The sequence below is a fragment of the Knufia obscura genome (assembly GCF_036327395.1).
Source record: "Knufia obscura strain CCFEE 5817 isolate CBS 148926 chromosome Unknown scaffold_2, whole genome shotgun sequence".
Classification (NCBI taxonomy): Eukaryota; Fungi; Ascomycota; class Eurotiomycetes; order Chaetothyriales; family Trichomeriaceae; genus Knufia; species Knufia obscura.
In genome coordinates this window covers 1,874,404-1,892,685 of record NW_027042688.1, presented here as the reverse complement: position 1 = coordinate 1,892,685, position 18,282 = coordinate 1,874,404, and the positions used below count along the sequence as shown (strand labels likewise).

At 51.1% G+C, this 18,282-nt stretch overlaps 7 protein-coding genes across 7 annotated transcripts; 2 read left to right on the top strand and 5 right to left on the bottom strand.

Annotated features, from left to right (window-relative positions):
- Positions 1 to 1,036: 1,036 nt before the first annotated feature.
- On the top strand, positions 1,037 to 2,287 carry PMZ80_002534 (uncharacterized protein; the record flags this gene model as incomplete). Its single annotated transcript, XM_064870967.1, has 1 exon — positions 1,037 to 2,287. One exon carries the CDS (start codon positions 1,037 to 1,039, stop codon positions 2,285 to 2,287), a length of 1,251 nt encoding a protein of 416 aa, XP_064733420.1.
- Positions 2,288 to 2,931: 644 nt separating this feature from the next.
- Positions 2,932 to 5,778, bottom strand: PMZ80_002533 (uncharacterized protein; the record flags this gene model as incomplete). The annotated part of the gene is made up of 1 exon (XM_064870966.1): positions 2,932 to 5,778. One exon carries the CDS (start codon positions 5,776 to 5,778, stop codon positions 2,932 to 2,934), a length of 2,847 nt encoding a protein of 948 aa, XP_064733419.1.
- A 1,595-nt stretch (positions 5,779 to 7,373) lies between these two features.
- Positions 7,374 to 8,141, bottom strand: PMZ80_002532 (uncharacterized protein; the record flags this gene model as incomplete). The annotated part of the gene is made up of 1 exon (XM_064870965.1): positions 7,374 to 8,141. The coding sequence occupies one exon, from the start codon at positions 8,139 to 8,141 to the stop codon at positions 7,374 to 7,376; it is 768 nt and encodes a 255-aa protein (XP_064733418.1).
- A 332-nt stretch (positions 8,142 to 8,473) lies between these two features.
- PMZ80_002531 (uncharacterized protein) lies at positions 8,474 to 9,073 on the top strand (the record flags this gene model as incomplete). Its single annotated transcript, XM_064870964.1, has 1 exon — positions 8,474 to 9,073. The coding sequence occupies one exon, from the start codon at positions 8,474 to 8,476 to the stop codon at positions 9,071 to 9,073; it is 600 nt and encodes a 199-aa protein (XP_064733417.1).
- Positions 9,074 to 9,745: 672 nt separating this feature from the next.
- PMZ80_002530 (uncharacterized protein) lies at positions 9,746 to 11,602 on the bottom strand (the record flags this gene model as incomplete). Its single annotated transcript, XM_064870963.1, has 1 exon — positions 9,746 to 11,602. One exon carries the CDS (start codon positions 11,600 to 11,602, stop codon positions 9,746 to 9,748), a length of 1,857 nt encoding a protein of 618 aa, XP_064733416.1.
- Positions 11,603 to 13,754: 2,152 nt separating this feature from the next.
- Positions 13,755 to 15,067, bottom strand: RPC34 (34-kDa subunit of RNA polymerase III (C); the record flags this gene model as incomplete). The annotated part of the gene is made up of 2 exons (XM_064870962.1): positions 13,755 to 14,748; positions 14,799 to 15,067. 2 exons carry the CDS (start codon positions 15,065 to 15,067, stop codon positions 13,755 to 13,757), a joined length of 1,263 nt encoding a protein of 420 aa, XP_064733415.1.
- Positions 15,068 to 15,636: 569 nt separating this feature from the next.
- PMZ80_002528 (uncharacterized protein) lies at positions 15,637 to 16,509 on the bottom strand (the record flags this gene model as incomplete). Its single annotated transcript, XM_064870961.1, has 1 exon — positions 15,637 to 16,509. The coding sequence occupies one exon, from the start codon at positions 16,507 to 16,509 to the stop codon at positions 15,637 to 15,639; it is 873 nt and encodes a 290-aa protein (XP_064733414.1).
- Positions 16,510 to 18,282: the final 1,773 nt, after the last annotated feature.

Here is an 18,282-nt window from a genome sequence, read left to right as displayed (position 1 = left end):
GCAACCAGTTTCATTGGAGCCCAACACCATTTCTAGAATTTCCCAACTCTTGGCCCCGTACTGTGTATCTTTCCTTACTTGCTTATACGCAGTATTCAAGTGCGTCTATCGTCGTGACGAGTAGACAAGAACGACTCTTACCTGCGCCGACCGTCATTCGCGCCTTGTTCGGGTAATACTGCATGCGCTTCCGCTGATCTGGAGATTCGAGATGGGCAGGTTGCCGTGCTCTTCAGCAGACAATATGATAGCTTGGGGTACCGGATAGCAAGAGCATGATTAAGAATGGTTGTCAGAGCAGCATGAGTGTCGTTTCACTTGAAGCTCTGCTTCGCAGCTTGGCCGAGGCCGAGGCCGAGGGTCCACTTCGGTGCTCAGTGGGCAAGTGCCATAAATGGTGTAGAGTAACTTATCTCTACTTCTATCACTACATTTCCTAGCAATTCCTTATCCGCTGCTGGGGAAGTTCCAACGAGACAGAGAGGTGGGAAAGACTTCCTGACTGTTCGAATAGTGTACAGAGTATGACTTCTCGGTCGTGAAAGTCAAGGAAATCGTCCAATGGACTCTGACCAGATCAAACCTCTGGATTCTGTGAATGCCTGTGCACGAATTTGACTGTACAGATGCTAACATGTCGGTACCTTGCGCTTCTCATCATGTCCTCAGGTCCTTCTCCTTACACCTGGATTTCCATCAATAGGGCCTTGCCTGGAACACGATAGCACAGCTTTGGCACAGAGTACATTCTCTGTTGACCCTCTGGGTGCGGACATGGTACAACGCTTGAAGTGCAAGACCGGTTGACTCGAGCGCCAGAATATAAAGGGCGCAGCCTTCGCTGCTTCCGAAACTTCACCAACGTATTGTCTCACGGTAGCAATTTGTTATTCGCCATTGTGTGGAGTCTGCGATGTTTGGGGCTTTCCATCTGCTGCAAGCAGCAGCATGGCACACTGCTGGCTTGCTGGTACTTTTGCTAGGTGATGCTGCCTATTGCCTTTCCAGCATGATGCATCTCTAATTGACTAACGAAATGCTAACGGACCTCAAGAACGCCTTTGTTAGTGCGCTTGACGCCTATTACGATGCATACATGGAAGAACCGAGCTCAGTATCTGCGCTGCGCCGTACCGAGATCAATTTGCAAGGGAAGGACAGAACGAGGGCGCCTTCCAACATCACTTGCGCCCAAACTTCATACGTAGATACAGCCATCGTCCGCTCTACGATTCCTCGAGGCAGCCACGTATCTCTTATGAGACTGAACAATGGCCTCGACAGCCATAGTGAGACAATTATTCCCAAAGGTGACCACGATGCGCTTCTCGAACTTCTGAGTCTTTTCAAGTATTCCTCGGAACACCACAAAACCCGCAAGCAGAAACTTACTACTCTTGACGATATGCAACATCGCCTCAACATTCTCCAGATCGACGTGAACAACGCCCAACACCGGGTCAGCAACTCCTCCCTAGAAACAAAGAAGGGCATGATGAAGACTCTAGAGCGGCACTCCGAAGTTCTCGAGGCAGCGAGGAAGAGGGCAGAAGACCAACGAGCAAAATTTCTCCGGTCTGAGCAAAAGTTAACAGATATCCGGGACGCAATGATCGACTCAATAGCGTTAGAACGTGGTGTCACTGCACGTCTACCACTCCATCTCAGCCGACTCGGGCGTGATTTACTTGCCAAAGACCTTGCCCTAAGTGCGGAAGCGACGAAAGTGATTAGTGAAGACGTCGGAGAGATATTCCAAGCCCTCGAATCGCAACGCGACAACGACACTGCCGAACATGCTCAGCTTCAGAAGCTGCAACAGGATGACCTGCTCGAGAGCCTGGACATATGCAGGAACGAGATGGACACTTCCCGGACCATCATCGATAATACTAAAAAGGTCGAGCATGCCCAAAATCGGGAACAGAGTCTGAAACAGCTGCGTCTCCATCAGGAGCAACTCATTAACCGAATGCGTGCGCTGGCGGATGAGCTGATCATTCGTGGCGTTCCATGCAGCTTGGACGGCGAATTTGACGACTGGCTTGAGGAATTCGGTGAGGTCGACGCACAAGCAGAGATCAAACCTAACGTCCTCGAAACCTCATTACAGAGCTCAGAGCAGTCTCAAACTCTAAAGAACCTAGAGACACGCTTAGCATCTACAGAGGCCGAAGACGAAGGTGAAGATGACAATGACATCGAGTCCGACGCATCAGACATTGTAGACGAAATCTCAGAGCAGAGGCGGAACTCTGAAGTCGGCTCTCCAAGGAGCAAGGCTTGAGGATGGGGGCACACCGATTTCTACGCTAGGCTACAGTAGATCATGTACAGTACATGCAATCCAGTTCAGAGCAGTAGTGACCACTCTTCTTTCAAGTACGCTATCGCTCCTCCCGCTTTTGAGGCTCAAGGCTGGGATGTAACGTGATATGGAGTATCACTGCTCTATCTCCAATCTAAGCGGCAGGACTTTGGCCGTGCCCTCCATCACAAGTCGTGCCTGCCATTCTTATGCTCCGTGAACCGGGCAAGAGCATCACACCTGTCGTACCTCAATCAAGTCATATGTACCTGCCGCTCCAGAAGACGAAACACAAGATGGCTGCCATCCATAGGTAGTACCTTCCTCGTCCTTATCGCCGATCGCACCTATTTACTCCTGCATTTAGCGCATGAGCAGGTTTCAAGACAGCGTGAATGAGCTAGTAGTGTCAGGCGGGCCGCAGGCATCACAGACAACACGCAAGTCGGAGCAGAACACCTACCAATAAACAACGCCAGTGCACCCCTGTCCGGATTCGGATAGTCAGACATATCTCATTCAACATAACTAGGTAGCAACAGGGTATCATAGTATAAGTACGCATCCAGATCATCCCTCATAAATTACAGAGCCCGATGTATCTCATTTCCCTCTCATCCATCTCACCTCATCATCAAAAACTGCACATCCCGCCCCCTAGCCCTCCACCTCTCCACCCCCCTCGCATCCCTCCACGGCTGCAAATTCTTACACTGACTCACGTCGAATTTCTCGAGCATCTTGCAGCCATCAACCACAGAATCAACGCCCATACCCGTCACACGCACACAGCCTCGGACGGCGAGATGGCGCATATTCGTTAGGTGATTACCGATTGATCGTAAACTCGCATCAGAAACCGCAGAACCACAGAAACTCATATCCAGCATTTCCAGGTTCGGACAGCCGAGGGAAATGACCTCGGTGCTTGTATCGCTTAGTGCACAGCAGAAGGATAAATCGAGATGGCGCAGGGCCTGGCCAGCAGCGGTGGTAAGGTAAATGATGGCCTGATCACTGAGATACGTGCAGTCCGCCAACACGAGTTTCTGCAGCCGGGTGAACTTAACGACTGTTTGGCCCCAGTAGCTGAATCCTGTGTCTGTGATGGTTGTACAACGCGTCAGGTCGAGAGACTGCAACCGACTCGCAGCATGTGTAGCAATATGGTGCATCGTCCGGTCTGTGACATGCTTGCAGTAGCTGAGTGTTATTGTGCTGAGGTTCGGACACCCAATGACTGTGCCTGCGGGTGGTATCGCGCTGCCGTTAGTCTGCTGGTCTGGCATCCTCGTCCGCAGCATAGGTCGTTGCTTCATGCTTGATTGGCGACCTGCCATGTGCATCTGTGGTGGATGTTGAGGGACGACCCAGCCGATGATACGGGCGAGGAGCGTATCGCTCACTTTGCGGCAATTGCTTAAATCGAGGTCGATCAGGCCTTTTGCTTTACTCGACATCTCAAGGATTGCGCTTGCTGTGACATCCCATACACTTTTCATCTTCCAGGATGTGACGTTCTGACCACAGTGTTCGACCAGAGCAGAAAAGCCTTCGTCTGTGAGATGAAAGCAGTTTGAGACGTCTATGCTTCGCGGCCTTGACCCGACAAATGGTATGATCGTCTTAATCAAGAAATCGTCTGTGAGTTTGCGGTTGTAGCGGGCTAGATCGAGGTGGTGCAGCAGCTTGTCAGACTTATTGATGACGTTTTGCCAGTGTAGTGAGACGGCCTGGAAGCGCATCAGCTCATGCAATTGGAGATGGCGGAGAACAAGGACGAGGACTTCGTCAGGGATGAGGCCGCGATTCTCGCCGTCCGTTAATCGTGTTGCTGGTCGTGGTCGTGAGGTTGGGAAAGGGTCAGAGAAGGTGAATGGCGTGCTATCTTCTGCTAGAGGCGAGGGCGTAGCAAGGGCGGACGTCAGCGTTGATGAAGCAGCGGACAGATTCGGCGATCCTCGTGGTGATGACTTGGGTGACCCTCTTGGGGACCGGCGTGGTTTGGCAGAAGGTTTTGGAACAGGTTCATCTGGCGGTGGAGGTGCTAAAGATCCTCTCCGAGATCGTGACCGGACGTTATCTAGGCCTTCACTGAGAAACGGATCTGGGTCGTGCGGTTCGGCTGTAGTAGGCTCGTCTGCTTTCAGTGGTGCTATCGGAGCAGTCATTTCCGCATCGTTGAATGTGACTCTCGGCGGACGTGCAGGTTTCTTGGTAACTCGCTCGTCTAACTCCAGCTCAGTCATGCTTGGTGGCTGATCAACATCTGACATAACAACATCGTTCTCGGAGTTGGTCTTGAGCCTCTGCTTTGCAGTTTTTTCAATTTGTGTCCGCAGTGCTGGTGGACAGCGGTGCCAGAACTGTTCAAGCACGTTTTCGGGTATTACCAAACACTCAACTTGGGTTACTGATCTAACAGTAGCCGTCCTCCTTGGTGCCAACGACAAGCTCACCACCTCCCCAAAGTACTGACCTGATCTTAATCGGGCTTTGACTGTTGCTGGAGCTGGCAGTGACTTCTTGCGATCGCCAGTATCATGCTCATCGATGACCTCCACCTCACCATGGACGATGAAATACACTTCCCGACCGGTTGTATTCTGCTTAATGATGTCTGCGAAAGGCGGATAGCTTCTTGGCTGAGCATTTAGCCCCAGAAAGTGCAAAGGTTCAGCTGGCAGGTTCGCAAATAGTGGCAGTTCCTTCAGCAATGTCCTCACGTTCACCAGACCATAGCCTAACGCACTGGCGGGCGATACATCATTCATTCCTGGACTTGGCGACTTCCTCCGCTTGTTGGTATCATTTTCTTCGACCTCCATCTCATCACCCTCTGCTCTCGTTCTCTTAGAACCTCTTCTCTCTGTAGGAGGCGGTTTGCCAACCTGTCTCTTCTTCTTCTCCAGTATGGCCAATCGCTCTAGCGCTTCCTCTCGGATGGTGCGCTCAACGTCGGGAAACCTCGGCAGAATACGCTTCAGATCTTCCTTCTTCAGTTGCAAAGTAAGACATCTCGTTCGTGCGATGACGGTAGCCGTCCTTGGGCGCTCCATGAGTATACCAATTTCACCAACAAACGAGCCTTGTTTGAGTTCAGCGTATGTAGATTCGCCATCTCTTGAGCAAACCGCAACTGCACCTCGCACAACCCAGTACATCGCCTTAGCATCATCTCCCTCTGTCATTATGTAGTCATTCGGAGCATGCATTTGTGGCTTGAGGACCAAGCCGATCTCATAGAGGAAGTCATCGGGCGCGGATCGGAAAAGAGGAAAGCATCGTATGCGGTCAACAAGATCGAGTGGCATGCCCTGAAGTTGAGAGGTAGCTAGAGGAGACTGTCTAGCTGGTCTCGTCGGATTGACGACATGATCGAAGTTCCGGATCAAAGTGACCTCTGCTGAGAGGGGTGTTGGTGTACGACCTGCGTATGGGGACGGCGCTCGACCATGATGTCGTCGCATGGTGCCCGAGCTCGACTATTGCTACTGTATTCGCACAAGCAGTCCAGTACCGAGCGCTACCTTCATCTTCCTTTGTCTCAATGACTAAGCCGCAGTATGATTGCTAGCAGGCAAGCCCGCAGTGGTGGCAGTGTTCCGTGCTCATCAACAATCTGTTTGTACCAGCTCGGCTCCAATAAAGTGTTTGCTGCTCATCCGAATGCTCTGTTACCTCCAGCCCGATGAGAACGTGAAAGTGTACTGTCGAGAGCGACTCAAAGACGTTGTAGGGGACACAATCGTTACTAGCTGTCGACGGGTCGCGGTCGATTTGCTCAGATCGACCACTTGCTCAGATGCCTGCGGAGTGCTGATCCTTTCCCGTCTTGTAAGAGTGTTGCGTACCGTTCCAGAAGAATGGCGAGTGGACTGCTCGTTGCGAAACGTGTTTCAGCCTCTAGCTGTAGTCGTGATAGATACAGGAAACGCGTCGCTGGTGCTTGCCTAGGAAGACCTGAGTATGTACACAGCGAGAACAGGCAAGTACGAGCAGAAGCCTCAATTACGCAAGTGGTAGACACGAAGCGATGCAATGCACGTTCTTGCAAGGTGCGAAACTGTAGGATACAATTGCACGACGACATATTGCTAGGACGCTTCCTACCCCACCTCCCTCATGCTTCAAGCACGAGCCATCTGAGCTTGAGAGACCATGCACCGCTCTTTCGGGCACGCTAGGCTTCGCGTTGAGTTCGTGCTAGGGGCAGTTGGAGCTGTTCCGGGTGGCGGATCTAGGCTTCAAACGGCCGAGATGTTGCTATTTGCGCTCAGAAATCCACTCTTCCCGTGCCGAATCTTACGAAACTGAACCTTTATTGGAGGAGACTTTCAGGATGGAGATTGAATATGAAACAGTAGAAGCAGGTTTCAAGAAGAAATGATGCTTCGTCGTTGACCTTCTGTGCATAGTCACAGGAGTGCTTTGAGCGATCGCTAATTGAGACCAATTTAGTAGGTCCTTGCATATGCCGTCAGTAACCCGTAGAAGCACATGTTGCACATGTTAACCACGTCTCGCCCGCACAACCTCGGCGGGTGGTAGCACACCGCCGACCATGAGGTCTGTGCGATATGCCAGGTGTGGATGTCGACCCCATATAATCCGTTGCTCGTGGTTGTGGCGTGCCATCAGCCGTCTCAGAACCAATTGCTTCTACCACCGCTCGAGCTGGGCAAGATAAGAGTCTTCATGAGGGGCTGCTGGGTACCAAGCTGCGCACTGAGTATCGTGCTCATTGCCTGTCCCGGATCCTTGCAATGTCTCGTCTATGCAAGACCTTCATCATAACTGTACATATGCTACAGTCTCAAAGCGTAGACAATCATATAGTGATCGAGGGCGATATTCGTCCGAGGTCTTTCGAAGCCTGCCAGGGGCATTGGTGAGCACAGCTGCCCGTGGGATATCGGCCAAAGTTGCTCTCTCGTGCCATCAGGGCAACAATCGATTATAGATGTCTCCCGTGGAATCCAGGATCAAGAACAATCTGGACCAGTATCTCCATCGTAGCATACCATGTCGCTCCGAGCTCTTGTTCATCGCATTCTATCATGCATCATATCGCCTGCTCGACTTCATGCCGACCCACAGTCCTCCCCATGACCCAATCCACATACCACGGTCTATCCCCTCTCAAACTCGCAAGCGCATCCTGCGCCAACCCATACGGCACCGCAAACCTCACAGCCGACCTTGTCATTCTTTGCGCTGACCATCTATCAAACCCATGTTTCCAGCCATATAAGCCTGAGAACGCAACAGCCGCAGACACAGTATTCAGAAAGTCTCTCTGTCCCCTCGCTAGCTTTCCCTCTTCCCTATCTTGCCGGCTAGCAAACACCTTGCCTCTTGCCCTATCCAAACCATCCTCAATTGCTAAGAACAGCGTAGTCCACGCCGCATATCTGCCACCATTCTTGACGCCCTCCGTGACACCACCGATAATGGCGTGATAATTCCTCGATTTGCCGTAAAGATACCAGCCTGTGCGCGAAGTAGGAGGTCTGTGGGCATTCTCGGCGCGATAGCGAAGGGCAGCTGTCGTTGAGCCGTGTGCGCTGCCTAGACCAAAGCCCGCGAAGAATGATATGGCGCCGATAAGTGGGATTCGGAGGACGGGATGAAGGCCAAGACGCTGTCTCTGGAGAGTGACGGTCTGGAGGGTCTCATCGATGTCAGCTGCGAGGTCGGTATCTGGCTCATCTGCATGGGTAGACGGTTGAGCCCATGAGCCCGGGATGTTGACCTCTGCTGGGGCAGCAGGAGCCCTCAGGTGGCCACGTTCTCTGCGCTCATCGCCATTCTTCGAGCTGAAAGGCCACATGTTCTACGTCAAACAGCCTCAGGTTCATCGTCAACACAGCGGCTGCTCTACCGATTATTTGAAGATCGCATAGTGATAGATGTAGGAACTCAATCTTGCTTCGTCAATGGTCTAGCCAACTAGTTTGTCGAGTTTGCACCAAACCACTTTACGCGTCTCTTGCCGAAAGCGCGTTCTAGGAAGGACCCCTCAAATTTATTGTTTGGGAAGGCGCATTGTACTCTACGCAACAGAGCACTTTCCCCATACCTCTTCTACCGCACGCACTGCCAATCGCTTCTTAATCCTATCACAACTTCAAACCTAACCATCTCAACCTCTCCAACCCAAACATGGCAACCCAAGACCTCACCACCCTACCCACCCCCCAACACCTAACCCTCCTCTTCAAACACCACAAATCCACCACAGTCCTCTCCCTCCTCCCCACAACACCCCTCACAACCGCAAAATCCACCCTCCTCTCCGTCCTCAAATCTCGTAGTGTCAAAACCCTCCCCGGCACATCCACACCCCTCCCCACCCAACCCACAGACCTCGAATTCGGCATCCTCGCAGACCGCCGTGATCCAACCAAGGGCTTCGTCTACGCTGAGGATCGGTCAACACTGACACAAACCGCGGTGTCTGCGAAAAAGAAAGCGAATGCGAAGAAAGATGGGCCGATTGAGACGTTTGGGGATTTGGATTTGAAGGATGGGGCGTGGGTGGCGTATCGGGTTAGGAGGAGGGGTGTGGATTTGGAGGAGGGGGCGGAGGATATGGATGTTGAAGTGGGTGGGAACGTGAGTCTGGAGTGGGATGTTGTTTTGCCGAGTTATGATGATGAGGAGGAGCAGGAGCAGGGGCAGGAGGGTGGAGATGGGGATGATGACATGGACGAGGAGATGCATATACCGATTCCGAAGCCGAGGAATGCTGTTGCGAGGTGAAGATAATAGAACAAGGAGTATCAAAAGTTACGGCGCAGAGGTGACAGCAGCCACTCCCAGTGCTATCAAGGCTATGAGAAAGACAAGACAGCACTATGGGAGAGCCTTTTAGGGCAACCTTGCGAAACAGCTAAAGAAAAATTGAAAGTTGCTGTTCGCCGGCGAGGCGCGCTCGACCTGTCTTCATGGGTTAGGCACGTCCATGCTAGAGACTAAGCCTACCAAGCGGATCAGGGCTACATGCTCTGTCGGAGAAGTTCAAGCAGGCGGTCCGGGCCAATCTGAACAGCATGGGATGACCCGATACAAACCAGATTTGAAGTGCTCGAGGAGACGGAAGATTGAAGCCAGTCCGCAGCTCGAAAGAACCCATCGTGCGATACCACACAGGCACGACCAAGGCACGTTCGAAGCGGAGCAAGACCGAGTAGGAGCGGACGAAGCGGGATCGTAGCGGCCACAGGTATTGATTGGGCAAAACACCATGCAGGAAGGGCCGTAATCCAAACATTTGTCAGCGCAAGATCAGGGCATCTAGAAGCTATTGGCGATAAGACGAATGGTGAATTCGATAATTTACACAGCGGCATTTTCGATTTCGCCTCTTTCGAGTCTCCTGGTCTGGTATTGGTTACGCAGGCATATTGTAACGTATTTCCTCGTTCCATGTTGTTACAACGGTCCATCCACAACCCTGAATCCGCCATTGACCCACCTTAGATCCTCCGTCTGCGTTCTAATATTCGTACATATCTCCTCAACCACGCCGCTGTGCACGTTGCTAAATGTCAGGTACTGCTCTAGTACGTTGTTGAGCTGCTCGACCATCGGTTGCGGACCGCATACCTGCACAGCCAATATCACAGCTCTCTTCCTGAACCACTGCAGCAATTCTGAGTCCGGATTCACGGAGTCTTCCTTTGCGGCTATGAGACCAGTGATGAACATCCATAGAAGCAGTGTATGCTGCATGGCGGTCCCTGAGCTTATAGCACATGTCGTCCTGCCATTGCTCTTGTTCTGGTTCTGCACAGCATTCATGGCTTTCAATGCATCTCTTAGCCGCATCGCTAGGCGCGGGACGTCTGTCCTGCCAACACGTCGAGACGGCGTCGTTGAGGCCAGGAACAGCAAGATGAGGAGCGTCCTTCGTATGCACTGTTCGAGTCCTTGTTCCGCTACATCCACGCTCTGCAGTCGGTGAAGTGCGGCGTGCATCCTCCGCTTCATAGCCCATAATGATCCCGCTGTTGCTGCGCCGAAATTGATTTGGCTGGGGTTAGGAAAGGATTGGAGGGAGATGAGGAGTTCTTGTGTTATTGATTGAAGTGGACATCCAGGTGAGAACGCAGAGGTAAGGCCTGCATAGGAAGTCGAGCTTGGAGATCTTCTAGACACATCGTAGTACCGACCACGATCCATATGTGGTTGGTCTGAGCCTACGGAAGACGTATCCCGACCTTCTGTGTTTGGAAGCGCCATATGAGGTCCAGCAAACAGCTCTGGTTCCCAGCTCAACGCCATTAATGGCTGCTCATCCACATCGATGGCCAAAAACAAGTCCTCGGTGCTGATCACCTCGATATTATGCCACTGGCCTGCGTCGCGCGGCTCGAAATCGTTGTAATTTCTTGCAATGTACGAAAAGTGAATCCGTGCTGCTTTGTGATTTCCATTGATCCATTCTGACATTGCTAATCTGAAGATGTCAACGAAGGTATATGGCTCGACGTCTTGGGGGTGAGACTCGATGTATTCCCTGATAATCCTTGTCGCTCGATACGAGTAGAACTCCGGACTCTGCCCATGCGGTAGAACAATATTACTTGTCTTCCTTTGTTGTGCGGTAGCCATGGCAAGGAAGGCCGCGGAGTGCATAGGATCCGTAAGTACGGAGTTGTAGATTCGTTGAATTCCTTCCTTGATCGTAAAGTCGCTCACAGATGATGAGACAGCCCATCGCAAATGTCGGTCGAGAAGATCTTTCAGTTCAGGCGTTATTTGCACGACTGTGTGATTGAAGGGATCATTGATATCACCAGGCCTGCTTGTGACGATCGTAGTAGGGTCAACGTGTATGGGCGTTGGCTCATCTTGTCTCTGCTCCTTTTCGACGGTTGTGTCCTGTACTGTATGCCGCCTGACTAGACTCTCCGGCACATACCGCGGCTGTCGCGCGCTAGCAGTTCGACGCGATGTAGTTGACCGCTGTGGTGATGTAGGCCGGTGTTGCTCTGTAGAAGCTCGAGCGAGTGATGACGGCCGCCGCTGTTCCGGTGAGCTTCTCTCGCTAGCAGGCTCAGCGACATCCTCACTGAAAGATGCCTCCGATGGCGTTGTTGGTCCAGAACTACCAGATCTCACGAACGGTCTATACCAGTTCTGCCGTGGTCCCGAGCCCTTCCAAAATCTTTGCTGCTGAACATGCTTGTTGACCTTGGATGCCAACGATGCCTCATTGCCTGTATTTCTTGAGAGGCTGGGTGAGTTGGAATGTTTGTTGACAAAGAGATATCCTTGTGGGGCCATTGCGGCTGATCAGATCTAGGATGTGGTTCATTCTCACAGGGACAATCCTTCTCAGGCACGGTACGAATGTGGGAGGCGAGAGGTCTTTTTAACGAAGCAAGCGCTTTCGTAAAGCAGCATCATCTTGAACACATGCCGAGCTTCGATATCGTTCGATAGGGACGTCGAAGGCTTGACTCCGACTCTTCTCGCCCGGTGGTAACAGTGCAGTGTAAGAACGTGAGTGGTGTCGCTTGACGCGAAATTGTGCTCAGCCAATGTGTCATCGCGTAAGTTCGCGTGGCTGATGGTGCCTGGGTATGCTACAGGCAAAACATACCCAGATTAGCTTAGAGAAGGTGGGAGGCCTTATCGTGGCAAGATGCAGCCCTATGATTCCTTCCGTCTTCACAAAGCCACTAGCCATAATTCAAGAGTATGTCCTGTACGCCCTGTTGGTGATGGTCGTTCATTCCCGTCGGGAATTGCAAGGCACAGATTGGATGAGCGCAAGATCACCATGCTGCATTGAACGATCCGTACTAAGGTACGTACACTACGAGTAATCCTAGTAAAGCTTATTTCGTTCACCGATCATTCTGAAGGTAACTGGGGCTCTTCGGGTGAGCATGACCAGCACAATATCGGTCAGGAAAAGAGCTTAAATCGAGGGTACCATGCTAGAATGACTGTGTGGTGCATACGGAAACTTCTCGGAAACTTCTCAATACCACAACGACAGACATACCGTGTCCGCTTGCAGGAATTCCTGCCTGGGGCTATTTCTAACGTTCTCCGAGCCCAGCTAGTAGGGTGCTCTACTTTAGACTGCATCAGCAATGACGCTCGTCTGCATCTGAACACACAGCGAGCAGGGGAGCTGCAGTACAAGGCACCGCACTATCCTACCCTGGGTGGCAGTCTAACTGTGATAGTAGTAGTAGCGGTCCTTGTGATATGTGCTCGTTCCACATCAGAAATAACCGAGTAGACCAGATCTATACTTTCTGCTCGTAGATCGACGAGGTGGGCTACTATGTTCAAACCACCCGTGACAGGCGATGAACAGCTGAGTTTGTAGGTAAAGATGAAGCATCGTGGTCGAAAGAGGTAACGTGCCGGCGTCTCTAGGTGCTCCGCATGTACCTTCAAGGATATGATAGTATTTGTGTTCTCACAGTGGTACGGTGTTCACTTAGTAAGGACTTTGTGTGAGACGTGCTGTGACAGTAGGCAATTGAACTGCACCAATCGCTGGCAATCGGGTATTGAGCGATTTGAACAGTGCAACGGCGCGTCTTAACAGGGAGTGGGTTATGAGTACAGCGCCTTGCCTGTTTCGTGCTTATCGCAGTAGTGGTCGAACGACGACTTGTTACAGTAGTTACCACGAAGCTGTTCGACCCCGGTTTGGGACCAACCCTGTAGTTTCCGAGTCTGACGCGGAATTGATCCTCCTTGCTCTCTCTCTCACCGTATATAGCCCGATATATCACAGATTCTCAACTCCTGCCGCTTTTGGAGACGTCGCAGAAGCAAAAAATACATGCAGCTAGATCTATCTCCCATGATTATGTGATGGCATTGCAGACAACGGTACTACCCGAGATCAAAGCCCGGCCGATACCTTCACTGTCTCGATCGATCGCTTTCGAGAGCATCGTCATCGTCAGGCATTATTTAGCATGCTGACAATAAGCTGAGCAACAATCGAGTAGCCGAACAACTCGGCCGATGCCTAGCGTGTGAGAAACGTCACTGTTCGACGTGCTGTGACTCCGTGATTGGGTTGGAAAGGAGCCCGGGTCGGCTCATCGTTGCTTATGAAATCTTGCATGGACGGACTTGGCGGATTTTCGGCTTTCGACGGCGGGAAGCAGGCATGCTCAAGCGACGCCGATCGTACGCCGAGATGACCAAGTAAAGTAGGCGGATAAAGGTAAGGACTTAAGACGGATTCGATTCGTGCAGCTGATCCTACAGCGCTGCCACCATGCTACCCTTTTGCTAAGCCTAGACTATCTCCCCATGAAAGCGAACCATTAAATGCTGGGTATCTAACGAAATTTCGTGCCGTCCATCATAGCAAAATTTTGAAAACGCCAACGCTATGCTTTTGTGAGTAGAATTTTCCTGCCGCCCATCATGATTTCTTGATTTCAAAGCGTCGATGTCATCGTTTTGGCTGTTTAGGCTGGATCTGCTTCTTCTTTGGTACCTGTGGCCAGACATCGCCAGCTTCATTATCAGCCATTTCCAATTTGTCCTTCCACTCTGGCAGGTAGACGCACGTCCTCACGTTGATCGGGCCACCGTCACCACAAATCTCAAAGACAGGACAATCCAGACATGGCACCTCACTAAACCCACCTCTGCCGATATCCTCGATCTCTTGCTCTCGGAGTGCAGAGTGGTGATGACCAAGTATCTTGCCTTGTCGGTGTCGCTTCTGCCCTAGCTGAAGAGGGTTGGCGAAGCATCGATACATGAAAATCTGGTTGCGGTCCGGATCGTCTGGCGTCTCGTCTGCGCGGGCATCTCGTTCTGTTCGATGCAGTCGTCCATCATAGATCATGACATCCAAGACTTGTTGAAGAGCATTGTTCGGTATGGCCAGCTGTGTGATTCTTTTGTCGATCAGCTCCTGACTGATATGTGCAAGGGTTGGGTAGCCAGTGTATCGTGGCGCAATCGGTTCAAACTGCGGAACCTTTTTGACTTCGATCTTGCCGTTCTCGGTCTTTTTCTGCTTGCCTTTGCCAGTTTCATCGAAACCGTCGTCCGGCTGTTTGCGCTTCAGGTTGGCGACGTAGTCCTCTGAGTCATCCTTGACCTCCTGCCAACTCTTGATCGAACAGTATGCTTCAATCGCAGAAGTGACGGCCTCGATCATGCCGACGTCGAGCCGACCATCGTTGAACCATGTACCACCAGTTGCTTCTTCTGACGGAGTCAATCCAGCACGAATGTACATCTTCCTCTGCGGATGCTTGACACTCTTCATAGGCTTGATCAATCCCTTCGTCTCCAAGCTTTTGTAGACACGATCCAGCACTTTGGCATGGACACCACTCTTTGCTTTTATTGTCTTGGTCCATATTCCCGCTGTACCGACCGCCTCGATCGAACTGTAAACCATCTGCTCGTCTGATGTGAGACCTCCATAGCTGTACTGATGTTAGACCTGAATTTCTGGACATGAGCGAAAGTGTATTACTTTGCCGCGGCTGCTTCTTCTACCAATTCGTAGCCTACGCCTTGTTGACCCTTGATGTCATGTGGCTTGAACAGACGCTTGCCTACGAGGTACTTGATTGCTTCAACAAGGACATGCAGACTATTCTGCGGGATCAGGCCGGAGTCGAGGAGTTCTTGCTGTTGGAAGACATAGCCGGGCTCCTGGGTCTCCCGAGCCCAATTATAGAGCGCATCGCCAACGGGAGATTTGAGAGGAGCCGACGAGGCTGGAGTCGCACGGGGAGGCATGATTGACCACTGTCTCGATTTGTGGTCAGAAAGTTCGTGCTACCGATGCGGATATGTGTAGATTTTCATGGTGGTCGAGAGGGTACTCGACCGGAGATGTCTTTGGTTCTTTGGTTCGTGCTACCGAGACATAGTGACAGGAATGTGCAAGTACTAAGAAGCAGTAAAATGTGTGAATGATTGCCAAAAAATCGAGATGAGTGGGACTCAAACCACGGCCCGCTTGCAGTTGCCTTGGTGGAGGCACTTCTTCGGGGCTTGTTCGGAAGTGGCCTAGTAGAAGATATGTTTCAGGCCACAAGGCTGCTATGCTGACTACGCATTCAATGTGACAAGATCACTGGCAAAGTAGGTACCTAAGATGCGGTACCCTGATGGCTAGCGCCTTCGTGGCAATTTATTTTATACACCTTACTCCTGCGCTCTACACGATTGTAGTATTCCAAGTTGCCCATCGACCCTCGAAACGTGAAGACCACTCCTGCGGATGATGCCCACACTTACCAGCTATGGACCTATGCTCCGGTTCACACAGCATTTCTCCGAGACCGAGCTTGCAATAGGTACTCTCAAACTGTAGGATTGGGTTGGCCACCTTTTCTCACTTGTCCTTCTACTGCTGGCTGCTCATGGTAGCGCGATCCTTTCTTCTCGCAACTCTCGATTATGATCTTTCTTGTCCACTCGTACTTTTTCGACGCGGCTTTTGCATGCTCCGACCATATATCTTTCCCTGGAGCGTTGGTGTCTCGCGCAATGGCTGTAAACATCCCACCGTGCTCGGTGATGCGGTAAATGGCCTCCTGAAGCAGTCTCATTTGCTGATTCAATGTTTCCTGGAGCGATCTTTCGGATTGTGTGATACCCTTAATGCCCTCTCGAAGGATTCTCTCGTGCACTTTCAGAAATAGTGTAGAAGTGCTTTGGCTTTCATCTTGGACATGTCTAAGCTGCGATTGCAAGTTGCGCTGTAATAGACCCAACAGCTCACTCTTGGCGCCAGCAATGGTGCTTTCAGCTTCCCTGCGGCGCAGCATGTGATACCCAGATCCAACGAGCAGTGCCAGCCTGAACAACTCTTTGGCTTCTTGGAGCACGTCCTTCTGGACCGTTGATTCGGAGTTACGCCTTGAGTTCTCTATCACCGGAATAAGTCTTGGATCCACGTTCGTATAGTATGCTGTTGCATGAGCCTCAAAGGCTTCGACTTCCCGATGGGTATCCGCAGCATAGTCAGCCAGAAGTGTCTTGGCTTCTTCAAGTGCATGAGATGGTTTCGATGAATACTGCGCCAGGTCGTGCACTTCCAATACAGCCTTCGCTTGTCCATTGCGACTTTCAACATATTCCAAGATTGCCCTCTCAACTTTGACATGGTTCTTCTTCATACCTTCAATGAATCTGCTGAGGTCGTCTTGCATCTCTTGAACCTCCGCGACCATCTCTCTTGAATCCTGAGGAGCCTGCGAATTCTGTACAGCGTTGTCGATAAGATGGTGAAGTGCTCCTAAACGCTGAGTTTCATGCTGGTGCCTGCATTGAGATTCTTTCAGAAGCCGAATGGTTGATGATATGAATTCTGTCCACCGCACCGCGTCTATCAGCCTGATCACTGTCGATCGATGTATGACAGTGGCATTTCGTAGCCTTATTCTGATGCAAATATAGTCGTTCACTAGCCAGAGTAGAAGCCCAGCACCTATTGCAGCCACTATTTGAAGGTCAGTGACCAAGGTCAGAGTAGCCATCTTGCACTACAGTTCGTCGTGCTGCTGGAGACTGTCTAGAAATGCGATGATATGGAATGAGTAAGGAACGCAGACTGGATGGGCAATTTCTGTCCTGTGAGAAATACGGCCGTGTTTGCGCAGCAGAAACGAAAGTATTATCATTCGTTGTTGGTCAATGTTGAAGTACTTTTGCATGTCAGATGCCGTCAAAGCAGAGGCTAGCATTGTATGTGATTGTCCCAGAGGATCAGTACCAGGTTGTGCCAGCAGCTTCACACCCCTTTCACTGCCAAACTTCTCACCAAGTGATCGACTTAATATTTCGTTATTCGCTTATCGGTCCACGTAGCAAGTTTCCTTGTTGAGCTTAGATTAACGCCCATTGGTTTGATTAACGATATCAGCTCGCCGCGTGTTTTGGGAGCCTTGAAAGGATAACAGCATCAAAGTTCTGCATCATTGTGGGCGAGCCCAGAGCTTGCAAAGGATCAAATCCAGGATGTCGGCCTGAACATACCCTACTCGACGAGTCCTTGGTTTGATGTCCTCGAGGATGGTCAAGCCATGCCAGCGAGCGCCACAAAGACTGCTAATGTGAAGGACACCAGCAAGCTGAACTGACCTGTCATGCTCAATCGCAAGTAGACTCGCGAATTGCTAGTGGAATGGAGATAACTTTCTGGCCTTGTCATGGCACATGTGAGAGGAGGAGAGGACTTCCACCCTCCTCAGGATACCAGTGGACCAAAATAGGTTTGCCGCAAGGCAAAGTCGGCACCTGCACAACACGTCAGACAGAACGTTAGCGCATGAAAACTGACCTGCAGTGATCAGCCAAGACGTGGGAGCTGTACTTATCGATGTGAGGGAGGCCGTCACTCAGGTGGGCCTAATGTTCGTGCTCGATGAAACATCTTCCTGCTAGCAACAGCATTTCTGTTCCAGAGGACGGCAGATCTGACGCATCGTGCTTACCAGAACGCAAATTCCGAAGCTGCAAGAATCGATTGGCTCGAAAAGGACATTGGTTATGTACGATCATTCTTGCCAAAACAAGAGCACCGGACTCAAGGAATATACCGTTAGGAAGGCGCCGATGCCTCGTGTTCAATCATTGTACGCACCATAAGAGATCATCTTGCCTTGTCGCCCTGTGGAAAGAGGAAGTTCACTGGTGGGATTCTGGGGATCAACATGTAAGGCGGCCTCAGGAGTACATCACAATCAACCACAGGTCTGTGGTCTACAACAAGTGGAAGTAGTAATTAGCTGCTAGCATGAAATAACATATTTTGATGCCATTGCTCACCTGCAGTACTTCGTCCATGTAAGACTCGCCAAACCTGCCCTATCTCTAACCTGCTCAATATCCACTGACGAGGGGTCGCGCTTTCCTTTTGTTTACATTTCTGCACGCTCCCATCATCGCTCCTTCCTTTACAAACACCAAACAATTTCTTTCTGCTCAGCTAAATCCAGTCCATC